Below are 19,181 nucleotides of genomic sequence, written 5' to 3'. Positions count from 1 at the left end.
TCCACATGTCATGAAGGGAAGCACAGCATTTATACTTCTTTCATTTTAGAACAAACCAAAACAACCGCCTTCAACTGCCCCAAACTTTGTAGCTACACCTAGAACAGCTTTAACTCTGATTTTGATGTGCAATATTTGATTTACAGAAGAAAATACATGTTTTAAAAATTTTTCTTTCATAGCAGCCACACCTCTGCTAAACATTTGCAGGTGGCAGTCAGCCACAGCCTTTACTGAGTGAGTGTTTTGGCAGCACAGCGAGCTTTGGTCTGTACCTGGGACACAGTCTGAGTTGATGTTAAGCCCAAGCTGTGTTTTTTCCACAGCCCCACTGGTTACAACACAAGGCTGAGGACCGGCTAATGCAGAGAACCCACTGATCCCACCAGCCCTGGCTGTTGGCCAAGGCTAATGGGCAAGTTCCAAATGTGACTGTGTTAACAACATTCACATAGCTGAATTTCAGTGTGAGTTTTGTATTATTTGTTCCTGTTTTATTCTGGTTGTATTACTCTTGCCCTCATGGTCCTGGCTTCCTTACTGCAGTGGAAAGGTAAATTTTAACTGTTTTAAGCTTCTGTGTGTTTATTATTTTGATTTCAGCATGTGTACATGTTAGTGAAATTCTGTGTACAAGTTAAAAAGAGATTTTTTTATTTAAAACTAATTGTATTCCAGAACAAAGCTATAGAATAAAATGTGTTCAGATTGCAGATTTGATTGCAATTTAGTTTTTCAGATTTCTAAGTCCAGAGTAGTTGTTGGCAGCAGTATTCATGCTAATATTCTGTATTGGAAGCATACACACAGAAGAAACTAAAAGTTGTGCAGTGGTAGTAATGCCAGAATCTCCACAAGTATTGCAGTGCTAACAGGGATGCTAAAAAAAAACAGCTAAGGGTACACAAATGCCTTTTGAAGGCTACTTTTAGGCATTATTGCTAAAGTTATGACTCAATACCTCCATATTATCATTTAGTCTATCTAAAGATTAAAACACGTTTTCAACAGAGAAGTTATTTGGAAAATGATTGTAAATTTTTATTAGTACAACTAGAAAGAAACACATTGGCTTAACTGAGTGGCATTGCTTCCATTTGGAAATACAGCTGTGGTAGAATCAAAACCAACAAATGTTACCTTACAATGAGGCTGCACCTGTGAGACTAACAGCATAACTGTGATCATAGCCATTATGTCAGCACACCGGGAAAGGCTTGATACCTTGGAAGGAGGAGCATGTTTGCCAATTTCATGTGCACACATAAAAAAAGCAGTATAAAAATACATTTATAAAATTACAAATTTCCTCTTTACATGGAATGTTGTGTCGGACACAGTCATGGGAAAGGATAGGACCCAAGTGCTCCCTCCTAAAGCCATTTGGGATCTGGTTCAGCATGTAATTTCTTCAGACTGAGCCCATATAGGAGAGGACTGGACCATATATTTAAACAGGACTCTCCCTCATTTCCTGGGAGGGACTGCTTGGAAACTGGTGGTAGGCCAAAGCCAGTTAATTAAAATGTGTGTACATGTTATCATTTGGTAATGCTAATATCTACGTGAATGATTACACCTACTCCCGTGCTTTACAAAATTCAAAGCTGCTAACCACTATATCTGGTGGAGAGAAGCCAGGCTGAGTTGTTCATTCTGCAACAGCACCTCTTTGGAAAACAGACCTGGCCAGAACCTGTCTGACACCAGCCAGCTGGCTCTTACAGCCACTGGGCCACCTTCTCCTCAGGGAACTCTTAATAACCAGTTCCAGGACTCAGAGCTGTTCTGGCCTACAGCCACAGAGATCCCAGCCCCAGAGGAAAGCTGAAGTGAGGACTGAGAGCTTCAGCTGTAATGTACTTGCACTATAAAAACATGGTCACAGCTGCTTTCTCTCATTTACCGCTGGGGGAAGAGTATTTAACTGTTACAATAAAACAAAAAAATCCTTAAGATAATTTAAAAAAAACCCAACCCAACAATCCAACCTAGCAAAGCCTCGAAGAGTCTTCTTGCTGTGCATGAAACAGTGATTCAATAATCACTTAAATAGTTTCAGAATCCATAACATAAATATTGAGTATTTATTAATATTCATGTCTACAATGCAGTCTAGTGTGAGTGACTAATGTTCCAATTAGTTAGCGGTGTTAAAGAAGAAAATACAGAGATAAGAGATGAACCTTCATTAAAGCAATAGATCTATGTAGATAAGTTGCAACATGATTAATAGTACCTGAAATGTCCGTGTTTTAGGTCTTTTAATGCATGTTTCCATATACGGCAGTTATGCTATTGACAAGGCCTTGCCATGTTGTCATGGGGCCATGCCAGAGGTAGCAGAAAGGTAATTATGTGCCTTAGGCTGCATTTATGAGGGACTAGGCACAGCACTGAAAACACAAATTTTAAATGCATTGTTCTCCAGTGGAATCCTCAGATTCCTAGCTCGTCCTGTTCTGGCCTCCCAAAAGCTGATAGCTGTGCAGGACATCACCTAAAGCAGTTGATAAGACACTTTCCTCTAGCATCATAAAATGGTGCCAAGCTCCATCATAATCTTTTTCAACCAGACTCTCTTGGAATTAAGGCTTAGTCTTTTACTACTGCACAGAGCACTTCACATCTGGCCACCAAGCGCCTGATCTGGGCTCTTTGAGCCTTTGCTGGTGAAGCTGTTGTACTTTGCTTCTTGTATTTCTAATGCTCATTTGAACAGAAGCTGGAATTCCAAGCCTTCTATCACTCAGATTTTTCTGCTTTTTTCTTTTTCCCAAATTTTTTATCTTGCTAGTCAAAATTAAACTTTAAATGCAAGGTACAAGAAGAGACCTATAAAAATTATACAATTCCCTGATATTCAGGACAGTCCCCACACTGCATCTTTTGCATTTTAGATCTGCATTTTCCATCTCTCACAAGATGTCCAAACTAGCTGACTCTAGGAGGGGAAACCACTGCAGTGGTATTGCTAACCCTCTTATGTTTTTAGAGGGCTGGAGATGGTCAGTGCATGCTTTGTATGCTGAACACACTATGCAAAGTGGGGAGAAAAGCCAGTGGGGCACAGGTTTGAGTAATGCACTGATCAGTGTAGTGGTGCTGAGACATGGGTGTTTCCTAGACACATTAGGACACTGGAAGCTTCAGAAAATCAAATGGTAGAAGCTGTCCAAAGAGTCTGAACAATAAAGTTTTGGTCTCTGGTGCCTCCAGTGCCTCCAGTGGTCTGTTGGCCTACTGGTTCCTCCACCCCACAGAGATGCCCAAGCTGGGTCTGGGAACAGAAGCTGTGGAGTCAGAACACTACAGGGTTATGCCCATGCAAATTAGCCACCCTGAGGGACAAAATGCATTAGCTCAGGCACACCAGGGGCATATGGCTATACACCTTTGGAGACCTGCACGTGTTCTTTGATGTGTCCCGTGCCACATGGGTGTACAAACCCATCAATCTCTTCCGCACCCTCCAGTGTGTGGTATGGCCCTGTCAAGAGTTGTCCTTGTGAATGTATGTCCTGCAGTGCCACATGAATGCACAAAGTTCCTTCCTCATCACAAGAAGTGAGTGAAAATGCATGTGCTGCTAACTAAATAGTATTAAAATAGGTTATTTTAAAAAGTTTTTCTAGTCTGTGCTACTGCTTAGTTTTAATAGCTGAAAGGCAGAAAGTGGTTGACTCTTTTCTTTTAAGCTTTTTGCAGTGTTTGGAATAGCACCACAACTCAGTTAAAAGAAAAGTCAAAAGGATTATTAATTCTACCCCAAAGTGTATTCATGAGCAGAGAGTTTACCAGTAACATACACTGCATATTCCATAGCTCCACAACAAGAATAGGTAGAGCTTGAAACTCCTTTTCATAGTTTGTGGACTGCAAAACCTTCAGTGTTGTAGTGCTGATTCCTTTTTTCTTTTGTCTGTCGGCACGGTTCTTACCATCTGGAGTTAGTTTAGCAGAAAGGTGTGGATGTATATTTGTCTTTCAATCCACTCAATAAAATGTGACACATTACTGTAAACTCCAGGTCCCAAAACCTTGGAAAAGCAGACAGAGCCCCAAGATGTTAAACCAAACAAAGTCCAGCGCCCTGCAGTATACTCGCACACAAGCGGTCCTCCACTGTCACCCTGCAACAGGAAAGTTAAAAACAGTCTATTATACACGTGGCCAGCACTCATGGTTAAAGCTGTGTCACAGTTCCTACAGCCATTTGCCTTTAGTAAATAACTCAGCTGTAAAAACCAGCTGCTCTGCTGAACTGTGTAGCCACACACAGCATTGCCAGTATTTATTACCCGTTACATTTGTAAAAAAAAATTACCTACAAAAGGCTCATACAAATTAAAAAGTTAACTAATACAGATAAACCCTAGAGTCTTCAAGCAGCATTTCATTATCATGAAGATAAGTTGTTTACAGCAATATTAACAATAATAGTAATATTAAAAGTTGGCTTAAAGAATGTAAATAGACAGTTGTCATTCCTAGAATAGATAAAGTATGCTACACCTAATTAACATCACAGTACTTTGATTTCTAAAAGCAATTTTGGCTATTTCTCCTTAGAGAGAAGCCTACCATGCAGGAGTCCACGGTGCCAGATTCGTAGCCAGCACACAGCATTCTGCTGGTGATGATTTTCATGTCAAAATATGACTGGCATTGTTCTAAGGAAATTATGCGAACCTCTCCTTCTTGAAGCTTGAAGGGCACTGAAAAACAGAATAAAGTGTTAACTATACACAAATTCACAAATACTTGCCTATTATGACTCCATGAGATATGACAAATATTTCCATTGGGATAAATTATAAATATTGCTCTCTATATATGTATTAAATGTAGGGAGCCCTATGTGTTGCATTCTGGAGAAGTACTAAGCACATGGGGACTGGTGTGGCATTTGCTGTTTATTCAGCATCCACACCTTGATGTGATGCAGTGTGCAACTTTTAAGATGGGGACAGTAGTGGCTGGAAAGCAGTAATGTGGGAGAGGTGGACAGGTTTGATTTAGTGTTCCAGGGAAGAGTCTTCCTGTTTCTTGGTATCTGTCATGGTAAAACTTGGTAATAATCACTGCCATTTTGGTTGTGCTTGGGTAAATTTGACTTACAGAATGTACCAGGAAATCAGAATTCAAACCTTATGAAATTATTTTAATATGTTCAAGAGACAATAGAAGACTTCTTCCTAGTCTAAACAACTGACTGAGCTCAAATTCTAATCAAAGTTGTTCAACCTAGGGTATTCAGTACTAAATGCTATGTAGCCACAGTGGGGTTTGATGCTTCCTAGCATAAAACCTTTAAAATCAACACTGACCACATTAGAGGACAAAGAACCATTTTCCATTTACCCATGCTGCAAAAGCATCTGTCAGAGTTTTTTTCCTGACATCATATAGAGAATTTTTTAGGTGTGTAGAGTTGCTAGTAAACAGCTTACCCTTCATGTGTGCAATTTAATTTTTACCACATCTAACCTGGCCATTACAACTGAAGTTCCACGAAGCAATACAGAAAGGAAGATTTCCTTATCCAGTGTACAGAAAAGCCATCTCTAGTATTATGGTAATCCATAATAATAGCAAAGGGAGAAACACAATGGCTAGTGCACTAAAAGTGTTGGGGTCAGGCTAATTTGCATACTATTCGTGCAGAATCATTTTGCCTGAACAAAGACTGGCAAAACACAACAGTTCTTGTCAAGGATTGTGGCAGCTCCAAAACAAGAAAACACACTAGCGTTCTGTTCAGAGATACAAAAACAACACTTGTGATTATGGAATAAATTGTGTCACAAGTACAAAGTGTGGCACAGACTGCTGATTCACGACCCTGTTCCTTCAGCCTGTATGCCAGTGCTGCCAGCCTCCAGCTTTCACTGAACTAAGAGTGTTTCCTCCACACTGATGATATGATACCTTTGCAGTAGTGTTCTGAGTGCAACTTAGATGAGTAAAATCATAACTAATTCAGGTGACTTTCTTGATAGAAGTTTCCAGATCCTCAAATTTTTTAAAAATCAAGCCACAGAATCAAAGTAAGTATTAAGGAGCATAAACTGAGGCTGCTGGTTTGAAAAAGCTAGGCTATAATCACAGCTTGATCCTTTCAAGAGTAGTTACATTTCCCTAGTATTTACTAAGATCCAGTAATAATATGAATGGATAAAAGTTTGTAATGGGATTACTTATTTGATTAACTCACTAGAAGCTTCACATGTTTTTCAAAAGTCCCAGAAATATTCATCTTACTTTTGTTGCCCATGTGTCCCCAGCCTGTGATGTAGCAGTAGGTGTCTGGCTGAACCAGCTGATCCTTGCTGGGCAGGCAGACAGGTCTTACATAGCTTGTCTCATCGATATCCTCATCTAGTTCCACAATGCTGATATCATAGTCTACAACTGCTCTGTTGTAGCGTGGGTGGAGGATGATGGTCCTCACTAGTCGGGTCTGCATGAAACCTGATGGATGATCAAGATTGCTAATCCCAAACACTACTTTCCAGACAGCTGCATTTTCTCTCCTTTGTAAAAAAGAAAAAAAGAAGTGAAATTTTAGTCAAGGTCTTTCTTTTAAGCTAAAATACCCAAGATTTTTTCTCCCTTTTTGCACACTGCACTTTGCAAAGCATACAAATACTACAAGAAGAAAACAAATATTTATACATTATTCCTTACACCAAAGATCTGAGCAACAGAAGTCCATGCTTTCCATTTCCCTCCTGCTTGTAATCAAACACATTAAAGCTCACTCCATCAGAAGATCTGTAACCATGTATAAGTTGCTGTATTAAAGGCTGTCGAAGTCATCCCTTGGGTCCTGCCCAACATCAGTTGCTCACATGCTCAGTGGTGGGCATATACAAATTTCACTGTAGTCTGCTGCTGATAGCAGTAAGTCTCACTGAAATCCCTAAGGAGTCTCAAAGAAGCATTTCTATCGTGTAAATTAAATATTTTATGATAGCCATGGGAGAAGTCCCTTATTTATTCAGCATTCAGTCTGTGCCAAGTATACTTTCTATGCCTAAGCTCAAAGGTGACCCTTACAATTGCTTAAGACTCTTAGTAACCATACAAGAGCACAAAGCAATGACACACATAGGATACAAGGGGGAACACTGAACTATTGTCTGTTGAGACACATCAGAAAAACCTAGATTTTATGAAAGGTTTCAAGGGCATAATCTCTTGATCCTAACTGGCCTCAGGATTAATTGTGGGTTCTTCATGGGTTTCTAATTAGTCTGTGATTCTAAAAGCTCTCAAAAAAGTCACCATTTTTCACAACTGCTGGAAGACAACTCCATGTAACTAAGCACCTTTAACAAGACTGAAGCTTATTCAAAGCAATGTAAATAAAAGCATGCAAAATTTCAGCTTTTTCATAGTAATCAACAGGATTTTTAATTCCTATAATTTGTAAAGAGAACTGTTTGCTAAATTAAGGCTACTTTTATCTGAAGAGTTGGATGAAAATTCTGGCATATCAGACTATCATGATCATTTTAGCATCATGATCAATTTGTGACCTATTCCATAAAGTTACAGAAATTAAGTGCTGAGAATATTCATACACTATTGTGTTTGGGACCATTGTGAAATAGCATTGCCTAGAGAAATAAGCAGTCACTGCCAAAATGCATTGTCCTACAGGTAAAAAAAAATAAATTTTAATGTCTTGGATGCTTTAATGCATTTCAAAATGATCTTGACAAACCTCTGTCGACTATAATAAGAAAACTCACGAACTACATGATGTTTAATGCAGCTCTTTCTATTTATGCCCTCTACAAATTTTCATGGCTATTTGTATTATTGTTACATGGTCCTCATGTTTTGTATTCCAAACTTCACATGAGTTTCACAAAATGGAGCATTTTATATCAAGGACCAGAGCACTTTAAAATCTCTATATTGTTGTCTTATCTGGTTGGTTTGGGAAATTTTTTAAATACTTTATATGAAAAAAACTTTGTGACATCAAGAATGGTCTTGCTAATGATGTATTAAGCTTACAAAAGGCTTCTTACAAATGAAGAATTTCAAGATTTCAGGCTTCTGGGTACATCTCCCCAAATCTATTCAGAAAGGCAGAAGAGAAAAAAGTTCATATAACTTCTCAATCAATTATTAGACCAGAATACCTTACTTCTTTAAGGTGAGTAAATCCTCAGTTTTTCTTTTTACCAATGGCCACAGCATTTTTTTCAAGGTCTTTTCTACGCTGCTATAGAGGGTGATTTTTTTAAACCCATGGCAGTTGTATGACAGCTGTAAATTAGTGGTTTGGTCTTCTTCCTTTCCCTGTTTCCTGCTGAGAGTCAGGGCATCTTCATTTAGCTTTCATCAGTAGCGATGCCAGCAATTAATAATAAACCATGTGAAAACCTAAGCTGATGCTGGTTTGTACCTTTTTACTTTCTTTTTTAGTCTCCGAAAGCCAGGTTCCTGTGACTGGCCGTTCTGCAAAGGTCTTCACCTACGCCCCGTGTGTTTGGTAGAGGGGGAAGGACCTGGTAATTCACACGTGCAGGCTTAAATGAGCAGTAAAATGTTTGAGCCCCCTCACCCTTCAAAGCAGTGTGCTACTGTTAGGACCCATCTCCTGGCGATCAGGACGCAGCCGCAGATGTGTCCGCTGGGCTCGCTCTGCAGGGAGCACTGCCACGGCCATCGGCCCGGGCGGCTGGTCCTGCCCCCGAGGATCCTCTTGCTCATGCGAGCAGCGGGGCGGCGGCCGCAGTCTGCGGGGAACAGAGCGCGTTAATCGGCGCCACAGGGGCAGCGCGAACAGCACCTTCTGCAGGAGCACTGGGCACAGAATGGTGTTAACAGCCGTGAAATTGCACTGAACAATGCAGTAAATGAGGCGGTCACCGACCACACCGCCGTATCAAACACTGAGCCATGTTTACCTTTCCTTTCTATCAAAGGATTTGCTCTCTGGTTACTAATTTTGCCTGGATCAGCCTGAAATATTAACCAAGCTAAGTTTGGGATCCTGACTTCCTTTTGCTCAGGAGGTTTCCTGGGTTTATATCTCTGTCCTTCTGTCAGCTAGCAACATGTCTGGCCTACTTTGTACTATCCAGAAGAATTGCTTCTGGAAAATCTGCTCAGCAATAATAAGGTTTGTCTTAAGTCAAGTGTGAGGTTAATGCCATGCCATTTACTCAGGTACACAGCAGCAAACTCACTTTGCCTGTAGAAATTACTAAGGGAGAATATTTAAAGATCTGAAGACATTCTAGTACTTTGTCCATTGCACTTTACAAGCCATCTCCACTAGAAATTACACCAGATTCCCACCTGCCAGTTACTATTCTAAAATAGTCCTTCGCTTCTGTTTCACTTTATATTTTAGATTTAAAGGATTCCAGACTTCTTATTTATCCTGTTTATACTCAGTCTGATTTAGAGAACAAAAGAACACCACCAGTTTCTGCAATCAGCATCCCAAGGGAGGATATGCTGCCACTGCATGTACCTGGGAATTTAGTGGTGAAGTAATAAATTGGAGCAATGGTTATTTGTAACTTACAATTCTTACTGTGTTCACTTATCTTCATAGAGTAAGCAACATATGTCAGAACAAAATACCTTCAGCAAGCTCTTTTGAGCTTTTTCCTTTCTCTGACGAGTAGCAAATATTTTGATTAGTTTCCCAAATTTAGGTCCTGTCTTGTAATTACTTTTCCCTGAGTCAAGCTAATTCATACTCCAAGTGTTCTTCAGCAAAGCTCTCCTTGTCTGTAGAACATGTTTTCATCACAGATGAAGAATTTCTGCATTTTCAAACTACTTAAAATTGCACAACCTGCTGTGCCAACAGACTTGGTCCATAACTTTCTACTCCCGGTTCTTCTGTCCCCTTGAACTTAACAAACAGATCGCAGCTTCAACTCCCAGGCAGACAGTCTGCTAACCACTCTGGTGGTTAAGGATATTTTCAGCAGGAAGTTTTATCAAATTACTTTTTGGAACCTGACTGCTGATAAAATTCCTTTTGTGGTATCATGAATGGGCCACCTCAACACACAGCATCCTAGTCAAAATATAAGAAAAGCTGATGAAACTGAGTAGAGTAGGGAAAAATAAACCCAGTGCCAAACTGGATGTTGCAGAGGTCTAGTAAAAATTTCAGAATGAATCCACACTAAATATCTGCATTTGTTAAAGAGATTTAACACATTTTGAAAAATATCTATTTTATATGCACTTCTCTCTTACCTTCTTTAGTGCAAAAGAGAGCCACTTTGCTTCTGCTTTGACACATCTGTCTAAATATTGAAACAAAACATGGTGGAAATCTCATTAATTGATTAATTTTGGTAATTTAAAAATCAGCACAGGTATTGTATTCATTGCTGTGATCTAGCTGTTAAAAAAATCCCCCAAACTGTAAAAAGAAACTCAAGGAGCTTTTTATGCCAGATTCCATGGTTTCCAGCATCTTCCTGAAAATAATTCAAAATATTAGTTCAGCTTTACAATACATTTCATGAGTAGGTGCTGCATATTTTGCAGACTACCTCGCTCCCTGGGCATGGATGCAGCTCTGAGGTCAGCTGGGTGCACAGTCTGTCAAGTTCTTATTTATGGCACCTGAAAGCACAGATTGCCAGTCTCCCCTTCCTTACAATCAAAGGACAGGATTTTCTTTGAAATGCCTTTGATAACAGATGATCTTTCATTCCCTAAGAGTTCGGCTATTTTGAAAGATTCCAGGAAGTCTGCATAGGTATGTAAAAAAGAGGCTGCATTTCATATTAAGTCATAGATACTAATGTGGGCAAAACAACAGTGTCAGCCAGCCCACCAGGTTACCTTGAATCTGGAATTTAACCAGACCTTTGTCCCTTACATTGCATATACCTCATTCATATACTGTGCAAATCAGTCCATTTCTCTTCCTGAAAATACACCATAAAATTACTTTTCTAGAGATGGTAGAGACAGACAACCAATTTCAGGAAATAAAATTTTGTGCACCATTTTGAGAGGCAAAGAAAACATACAGAATATAACTGAGACCAGCCATGCTTATGTTTTACACTTGTTTCTTTGACTTACCATACAGCCAGCTCTAAAGAGAAAATTTTAAGATTTTATGTGTGTGTTGCCTGTGCTGTGCCATTCCCTCCTATCAAAACTTTATGAATTAGTGGTGTATTTGTTAGTTCTTTGCCAGGTTCCCATTGGTTCAGAAGCCTGGCAACTCCTTCAAACATGCAACATACTCCACAGCACAAACCTTTTACATGCTGCAGTTGGTCCAGATGAATACACCTAGACTGCAGGGCTCAGGAGCACTCCCCAGTCATCTGGACTGGATGCCTGATGCAGCCAAAACAAGATTAGCTGCACCCTTCATGCACCCTTCCCCCTTAGCTTCTCACTTCTTGTTATCCATATTTCTGAATTCAGGAAGACTGAAACATCTATTTCCTACGTTTTACTTTCATTTATGCAATAGATTTAACAATAATCCTCATTACTGATATTTTCCCTCCTTTAACTTGTACTTTGGGCAAAACTAAATCTTTTGCTACTAGAATTTGTAACTCAGATGCTCCAGACCCATTACTTCATACATTTCCTAGCAGACCTCTTTCAAAAATGTCAAAAAGTCCCTTGAAATTTCTGCTTTGCACTTTAGTGACTGAACAGAATATGATTGTGGATCTGCCTTTGCATCTGGTCACAACCCAAGGTGTTTATTTTTGTATTAGTCTGGAGAAAAGCATTTAGATACTGTTAGGCTAGAGGAAAAAGACAGTGAGAAAGGAAAATTAAAGAGTTAAAAAGACAAATTTCAATGGCCCTTCAAGATGAAGAAATAGAAATTAACTTAAAAGGAATGATGAAATACTAATGCAAAAGAAAAACTGTACAAAATTGAGATGTAAGAAAGCAAAATTAGGTCCTTGCAGGCACAAGCTTTTTACTATTCCATCACTAGGGAAAACTTTGAGTACAGAAAACAATGGAGGCAAGAAAAAGAAAAGTAGATTTCTTCCTCAGATTTTGTGTCTTCACACATATTGTGTCTCTGCAGCTACCCAAGACAATCTTTTCCTGTGAAACAGAAGGATTTTCTATGGAAGAAGGATGTTCTGAAAGCTCCTGAGCATTTTAAAGAGAATAGGGAAACCATGAATCTGGTTTTTGAAGAATGCAGTTGCCAATGGGGATTAGGTGGCACTCACAGTTTTGCCCTGGATTTCTAAATTCATTGGCTCTTCAAAGTCACACTTTGAATGTCTCAACCATGACATCCTGGCTTCTGATTAGTAACTACCTGTTTAGTAAAAGGAATATACCATCACCTGAAACCAGAGCTAAAGAAACCTACTGTAAGCAGATATAGCCTTTACTGAAGAAGCTGTGGTTGCTCCAAATTAATGAATGAAGACTACACAGGCTGCAGAGGATGGTAAGATGTTGCTGCAGATTTTGCTATATAGTGCCTGCTGGACCTTCTTGCTCAGCAGAGATTTAATGAAGCTGTCTGGTTCAGGTGCTTCAAGGGCATCACCTCTGTATCACTCAAATGCTCTTGTTCTGCCAGAACGGGCCCCTGAGGATTCACAAGATGGTCTCAAAAGAGAGCACAGTAGTTGTAGACACTAAAATCACTGTAGGCTGTATCTTAACAACTTACATGAGTATGTGCTGGGATTTATACGCAGATACCTTGGAAAAAAAAGAGCTTACCAAAGAGTTTGTCATCCTGCGTGGGTAAGTGACTACCCACAGCAGTGAAATAGGTCTTATTTACCTGTTACTTACCCATTCACTAGAAGTGCGTGTAAAGTGGATGCATTTTTATTCTTCCAGTCTGAGTGCAGATTCAGCCATTTTTGGTCCTGCATTTGCTCATTCTCTATTACAATTTCTGTTTTGGAAGGTCCTCTGAAACAAATGAAAGACATTGATAGAACTTCTGTCAGGTTTCTACATTACATTTATGAAAGTGAAGAGGCCCTAACCTTTCTGTTTACTCCAAAGATACACATCTGAATGGTATGGCAAAGCCATGAGTGGCAGATCCATAGTTAGGAGAATGAAATCACCCCGAGAAGCTAGGCCAGCCACCATATGACTGTCACATTGTATTTCCTGACAAGAAGCAGAATTGGAATCGGGAACGGCAAGAACCTTCTGGTGGCATTTACTGTAATGCACACATTGATACTGTTTCAACAGTTTCTTGGCCTTCCAAAATGCAAAAACAAAAATAGATCTTCATATGTAAAACAGGTAACAGAAAAAATATTTTCTGTTATTTTTGTCATTGCTGTCACTGGAAATCCATGAAAATTTAACAGTAAAGAGCAGTCTAGGTCTTGTTAGTAAGTTGAGAGTATCTCTAAATCCAAGCTCCCTGCTTTGCGAAACAGAACAAATCGCTGGTGAGGATGTCAAACCCATTCTTCTGCAGCAACCTAACAAGTGTGTGAGGGTTAGAATGATCCACCAGGAGATATTTTCATATATCCACTTCCTCAGCCTAGTTATTGCCTGATAGACTCAAGCCACTGAAGCAACTGCTATTTTATTAAATCCTAATTGCCAAATGGAAAAAAAATAGAGCTATTCTAAATTACTTTACTTGTCATGCAGCTTTCCAGCACAGAACTATTCACAATTAGCCATCAATCCCTGTCAATGACAAGGACTTTCAAGCAGTGCTCTCCCAAACACTGGTCAAAGGCCAAATTCTAAATACTAATTCATGGAAAAGAGAATGAGAGAAGTTCAGAAAAACTGTGATGTGTCCTTAAACTGGTCTCTGAACCCAATCTCTCAGGATAGTACCTGGTAATGCCAGCCAGGATATTAGTTTAAGTCCAATTCTCAGTACTGGCTGTATTTCTTTTTTTAAAAATCTTTACAAAACACCAGCACTCTTTACCCACTTGATTACATAAACTAGCCGAGATCAAAGAATTGTGTTTTATGGTGAAGCTGTCAGTGTAACCATATGGAAATATTTTCAACACAGCTGGCAGAATAAACCAAGCTTTGAGGTCATGGCCCTGGATCCTGTCTGTTACATGACTTATTTTTCAGAACCTTCTCTGGGCATATTAAGAAATATCATTTCATGATCTACTAACCAGAATGTGCAGGCATATACTAACAAGTTTGCTGCAAAAAGTTTTCTTTCTCAGTGCCTACTTTTAGCATACACATAAAGATCTCCTCTCTTCATTTCCATATTTCCCACTCTTTTTCCTACCAAACATATGCAAACTATTTTCTTACGATGACATTCTGTCTTATGATCTTCTCTGAACAATGATGTTCACCATTTCATAAATGTGCACAGTTATGAACTTGTAAACAGATTCATAAAATATGCAACTCAAATATGTGCAAAAGGGTGCAAGTATCATGCCATTTGATGAATCCAAATCTATATTATACCAAATACAAGATTGTTTTGATGAAACCTGCAGCTCTGAATTACAGATTACAGTGATGCTACAATCATAATTAAGGAGATATGTACTTCTAAATCAAGGTAACAACCTACAAAACACTTACACCTGCATGAAATTTTATAATTATTTTACTTAGCAAAAGTAAGGTCATGGCTAGGCCTTTTTTCCTTGGTGGTTACAGCTTGATATAAAACACTTGAAACCTTAATTTATATCTTCAGAATATATATTTAGGATACCTTAATTTATATCTTTAGAATACCTTCTATAAACATTTATGTTCCCCTCTTGATGCTGTTTATAAAAGATTTTCTTTTAGATAGGCAAGGGCCACCGCTTGCCTCCTTTCATCTATTTAATGAGAAATAGCCAAAATGAAGGGGACCAAAGAGCCTCATTTTTAGATGAAGAAAGCTGGAGACAATGGTTAGAATTTGTGTAGAGACCAGAGCATGCTCAGAATTTCTAGAGAACGAGAGAACATGAACTAAAGATCTTAGGAGTAAAGATTCAGGCTGGTGAGAGCTTCTGAGTGTGACTTTCAGAGAGGCTGCTGGACCCGCAGTGCACATTACGCCTACGCCAGAGGCTGTAAATCACTCAGAGCAAAGGACAGAAGTGGAGCAATGGGTATTAATTTCAGCCAGTCCCATCCTGTGCTCCAGAAACACAGCAGGGAGCAGGTTCTACTGGGTCCCTCTTGGAGCTGTAGCACACATTTTCGTCTTAGAGTAGACACATTCTAAAGAAAAGCTAAAAAAGAATCTTTCAATGGACAGAGCCACATCAACTCACAATTCACAAGGACATTTGGCTTTACTGAGTGTCTAAGACAACAAGGTTATATTGCTAATTACTTCTAGACATCAAGCTACATCTTCAAAAAAAAAGCTCTCCTGCCAGTTTTATAGTTTGGTGGCCTGCTGAAGTTGCAGTATCTTTCAAGATTTCAGGCCAAACAAATAAAGACTCTTTTTTTTTTTTTATGAAACACTTTCAGAAGGCTCTTTCACTTCTCTGGAGTTTCCTGTTTTCCCCTTTGGTTTGCATATACCATAACAGCTTTCCTCAGAAACTTGGTGTGGATTTTAAATTAGTGCTTTTAGTTATTACCTGTACTGGAGCACAAAGCAAAGTTGAAACAGTGCTTGTTGACTGAAACCACACATACTGGAAGGCAGTGTGCAGTTTTGAGATACATCAGTTTAAGACAATATTCAGAAACCGGAAAGGATCACACAAATGGTTTTCAAATTTTCTAGGGGCCTCTGCCACTGACATGCAACATGGGGTTGAGGGTACTGACCTTGCTTACCCTTGTGAAGAGGAAGCTAAGGGACAATTCAATAGCAACCTGCAATTACTTGAGGAGGAGTTAAAACATAATGGAAACAAATTTTTCTCAATAGTGCTGCATGGTAAAACATGGGGAAATGTCCTAGACCGACAGCTTTGAAAATTCATAGCACATGGAAAGGAAATACTTTTTCACTAGGAAGGTGAAGCAGCCCTGGAACAGAGAGCTCTATCCATCAAGGTTTTCAAGACTTGGCTAAACAGAGCAGAGGTTGAACTGATCCCATTTGGCAGTAGTTCTGCTTCAAGTGGGAGATGGACTAGATGTTCTCCAGATGCCTGTTATAGTGATGATTTTATGATTCTTTTGCACAGCACGAACACACCGTGGTGACCAGTGCCTATGATGAAGAGCTGAACCTTAAAGAAGGCCAACAGTTACTAGAACAGACTTTTCATACACCAGAGTATATTTTAACATTACAGAACAGTCACTGAATCACAGAATCACAGAATTAATTAGGTTAAAAAAGAGCTCCGAGATCATCAAGTCCAACCAATATCTACACATACATATACATATACATATACATATACATATACATATACATATACATATACATATACATATACATATACATATACATATATATACATTACTTTAGGAAGTTTATTAATGGTATCTGCAAACTTAAGACATTCATACCATGGCAACAATAATTCACACCTTTTGAGTGGTGATTTTTTGACCAGATCCCTCACCAGACTTTCAAAATAACATATAAAACCTATCTGCACTACATGACTTTATAACAACTCACAGTGCTAGGTGGATGAAATTATTTGCGTACTGAAATATTATTTTAAAACCCCTGGGGCTTTAAAAATCTGAACAGACCATAAAATTTAATTTTCTCATGTGTCTAATATCTGCATTAAATCTTTATAGCCAGAAGAGCTACACTAGACCTTCTGAGCCCAAACTGCTCGAACATAACACTCAATGAATACGTTTTTGGGTTCCTGTAGTCTCAGCCTATGGGCTTCTCCAAGACTGTGGAAAGTTCCATAATAAAGTAAGTTTACAATAGATGTATGACAAACAGCAATGTTTTATGACTTTTTTCTCCTCTACATGTGAGGTGATAGAAATACCAAGTTTAGTGGTAAAAGACAAGTGTGACTTTCACGTAGATTTTCATTTGGTCCTCTGCACTGCTTTCAAGAATGAAATGGGATTAGAACCTATGAAAAAATTCTTCCATGAGACTTTCTTTCACTAAAAAGTGAACTATCGGAAATTCAGCCAAAAGAAATTGAATGAGGCCATCTGATCCATTCCCCTAATTCAAAATAAGATCAACCATATCTAAATTCTCTCTAGCAGATTTTTGTCTGCCCTGTTTGTACATAACTTTAATGATGAAGCATTTCCAGTCAATATATTCAAGCAATTTTTCTTATAATGTTTATTCTCAATCTTCCTACTTGTCATTTAAGCTCATTACTCTGTCTTTTTTTCATCGGAAATGGAAAGAGTTTATTCCTAATCTACATATTTCAAGGCTCCTGTACCTCCTTCCCCTGAATGACCAAGCAGTTTCCAACCTTTCTTCACAGATCATGCTAAGTCTCTGGTCATTTCTGCTGACCAATTCTCATTTAGTCAAAGTCTAACACAAACTGAATACCACAAAGTGATTACACATAAATATTCTTGGTTAATTCAGGCCATTTTGCCAGCCTGTAAAAAATTTTAAAATTCTAATCCTGTTCTCCAAAATGCTTTCAGATCCTCCCAGCTTGATGCTGAATGAGAAATTGTCAAGCCTGCTCTCGTCTCTATCATCTGAATGACTCACAATACCACTGTATCCTCCCAGACACACTGGCATGCGTCTAGCCCCCCACCAAGACATCTTTATGGTTTGACAATGAATCATCAACATTCCCGTATCATTTCATCTCTGTTCATAGCTCCTTACTTATTTCAAAAGTCATTTCACATAGTGTGAAAGTTAAAAGTATATCACTGTGGCAGTTTGGAATGACATTTTGTTGTCAAACCATGACAATCACATCTACAGTTTCTTCCCCATCCACAGTGTCTCCGGTATTTCAAGGAATAAATTAAGGGACTCTGACATGATTTGTTACTGATAAATCCTGTCTGTCATTAAGACCTTATACTTCTGTAATTTGTTGGTAGTTCAAGCTAGGCAAGTAGTTTGTAAATCTCCGTATCTCCTTCTTTTATCCTTTTTAATGCAAGATGGCATACCAAACAGTTTCCTCCCTTCTCTACAGCTTCTCAAACCTATGGCTACCGCTATTGTCAGCCATAATGGAGACCCACCTGAGCCATAACTCTTAAATGCTCTTAATGATTTCAACAAAACTAGCTACTTTGAAGAGCACTGTATTACCTATTAATTGCTTACTCTAGCCCTCCTTCTTAAATCTTTGTTACCTTGAATCAGGGGGATGGGGAGCAGAAGAATTCATTTGTCAGGAACAATGCATCTAGCTTGGTCAGCATACCAGAGCAGGAAGAAAAAGATAAGAGACTGCTGATAAGACCAGCGGGAGTCTCAGACAGACATCCTGCCTCATCCCAAAACTAGCTCAAACCAGTCCCAAAGCTTAAACCCAGGCCAAAGGTATAAAAGAGCATGCGCAGGAGAGAAAGGTGAAAAGTTCAGACGAAGAAGACTCTCCCTGACTTCATCACAAGACCCCCGAGAGACCCCTACCACAACCACCAAACAACACTGCGCAAGTGCTATGCGGATGTAAATGACTTTTGAGTTCATTATAATGCGAAGCGAGGCTGGGCGGGGCTAGGTGATGAATATGTATGAGTTTGTTAGGAAACTTAATGAATATGGAACTTGTAACCCGATAAATACCGAGCTGAATGCAGCTGTAGGCATGCATGATTTTGGAGGAGCGATCCCCCGTGCGTCCCAGCGCTGGAATAAAGCATACCCACCTACTTTACTACTTATTCTAGTAGTGGAGTCCTTTCCGCCTTTCAACCTTAGTAATATAATATGATTTCCTAAGATTTCTTTGTGGTTTTGTTTTGGGGTTTTTCTTGCTTTGCTTTTTTTTTCTTTCCCTGTATAATATTCCTCACTTTTCTCATTCTTTCTAGAGATGCTTATGGTTCTACACCAGTTCTTGTAGGTTTGAACTACATGTTCACTCTCTCTAAAAATTCACTTCCTTTTCAGGTCACTGTACAGCTTATGCCTTAGCCAAGTTAGTCTTGCCTGCTTCACAGAAAGATTTCTGCTAGATCTAATGAAAATCAGAGGGCACATAAAATTCTAACAGATCTAATTCCTTTAATCTAAAACTTTCCTTTAATCTAAATCAATTAATAAAAGAATTTAATAACCTATAAAATCAGTTAAT

At 39.0% G+C, this 19,181-nt stretch overlaps 1 protein-coding gene across 5 annotated transcripts in view; it reads right to left on the bottom strand.

Moving 5' to 3' along the window:
- Nucleotides 1-1,016: 1,016 nt before the first annotated feature.
- The window catches only part of CORIN (corin, serine peptidase), a 130,128-nt gene continuing 111,963 nt past the window's right edge, over nt 1,017-19,181 (bottom strand). For 4 of the 5 annotated variants that reach the window (XM_069014185.1, XM_069014182.1, XM_069014184.1 and 1 more), the window contains exons 17-22: nt 12,808-12,930; nt 10,246-10,295; nt 8,585-8,759; nt 6,265-6,536; nt 4,585-4,718; nt 1,017-4,133 (exon numbers count right to left, since the gene is read on the bottom strand). In XM_069014185.1, the coding sequence (XP_068870286.1) occupies nt 3,951-4,133; nt 4,585-4,718; nt 6,265-6,536; nt 8,585-8,759; nt 10,246-10,295; nt 12,808-12,930 (937 nt within the window). In that variant the 3' untranslated portion in view covers nt 1,017-3,950. The remainder of the gene's footprint in view (nt 4,134-4,584; nt 4,719-6,264; nt 6,537-8,584; nt 8,760-10,245; nt 10,296-12,807; nt 12,931-19,181) is intronic. The other variant, XM_069014186.1, reaches the window with a different exon arrangement.

The sequence above is a fragment of the Aphelocoma coerulescens genome, chromosome 4 (genome assembly GCF_041296385.1).
Source record: "Aphelocoma coerulescens isolate FSJ_1873_10779 chromosome 4, UR_Acoe_1.0, whole genome shotgun sequence".
NCBI classification, from domain to species: Eukaryota; Metazoa; Chordata; class Aves; order Passeriformes; family Corvidae; genus Aphelocoma; species Aphelocoma coerulescens.
This window is presented reverse-complemented; position numbering and strand designations above follow the sequence as displayed.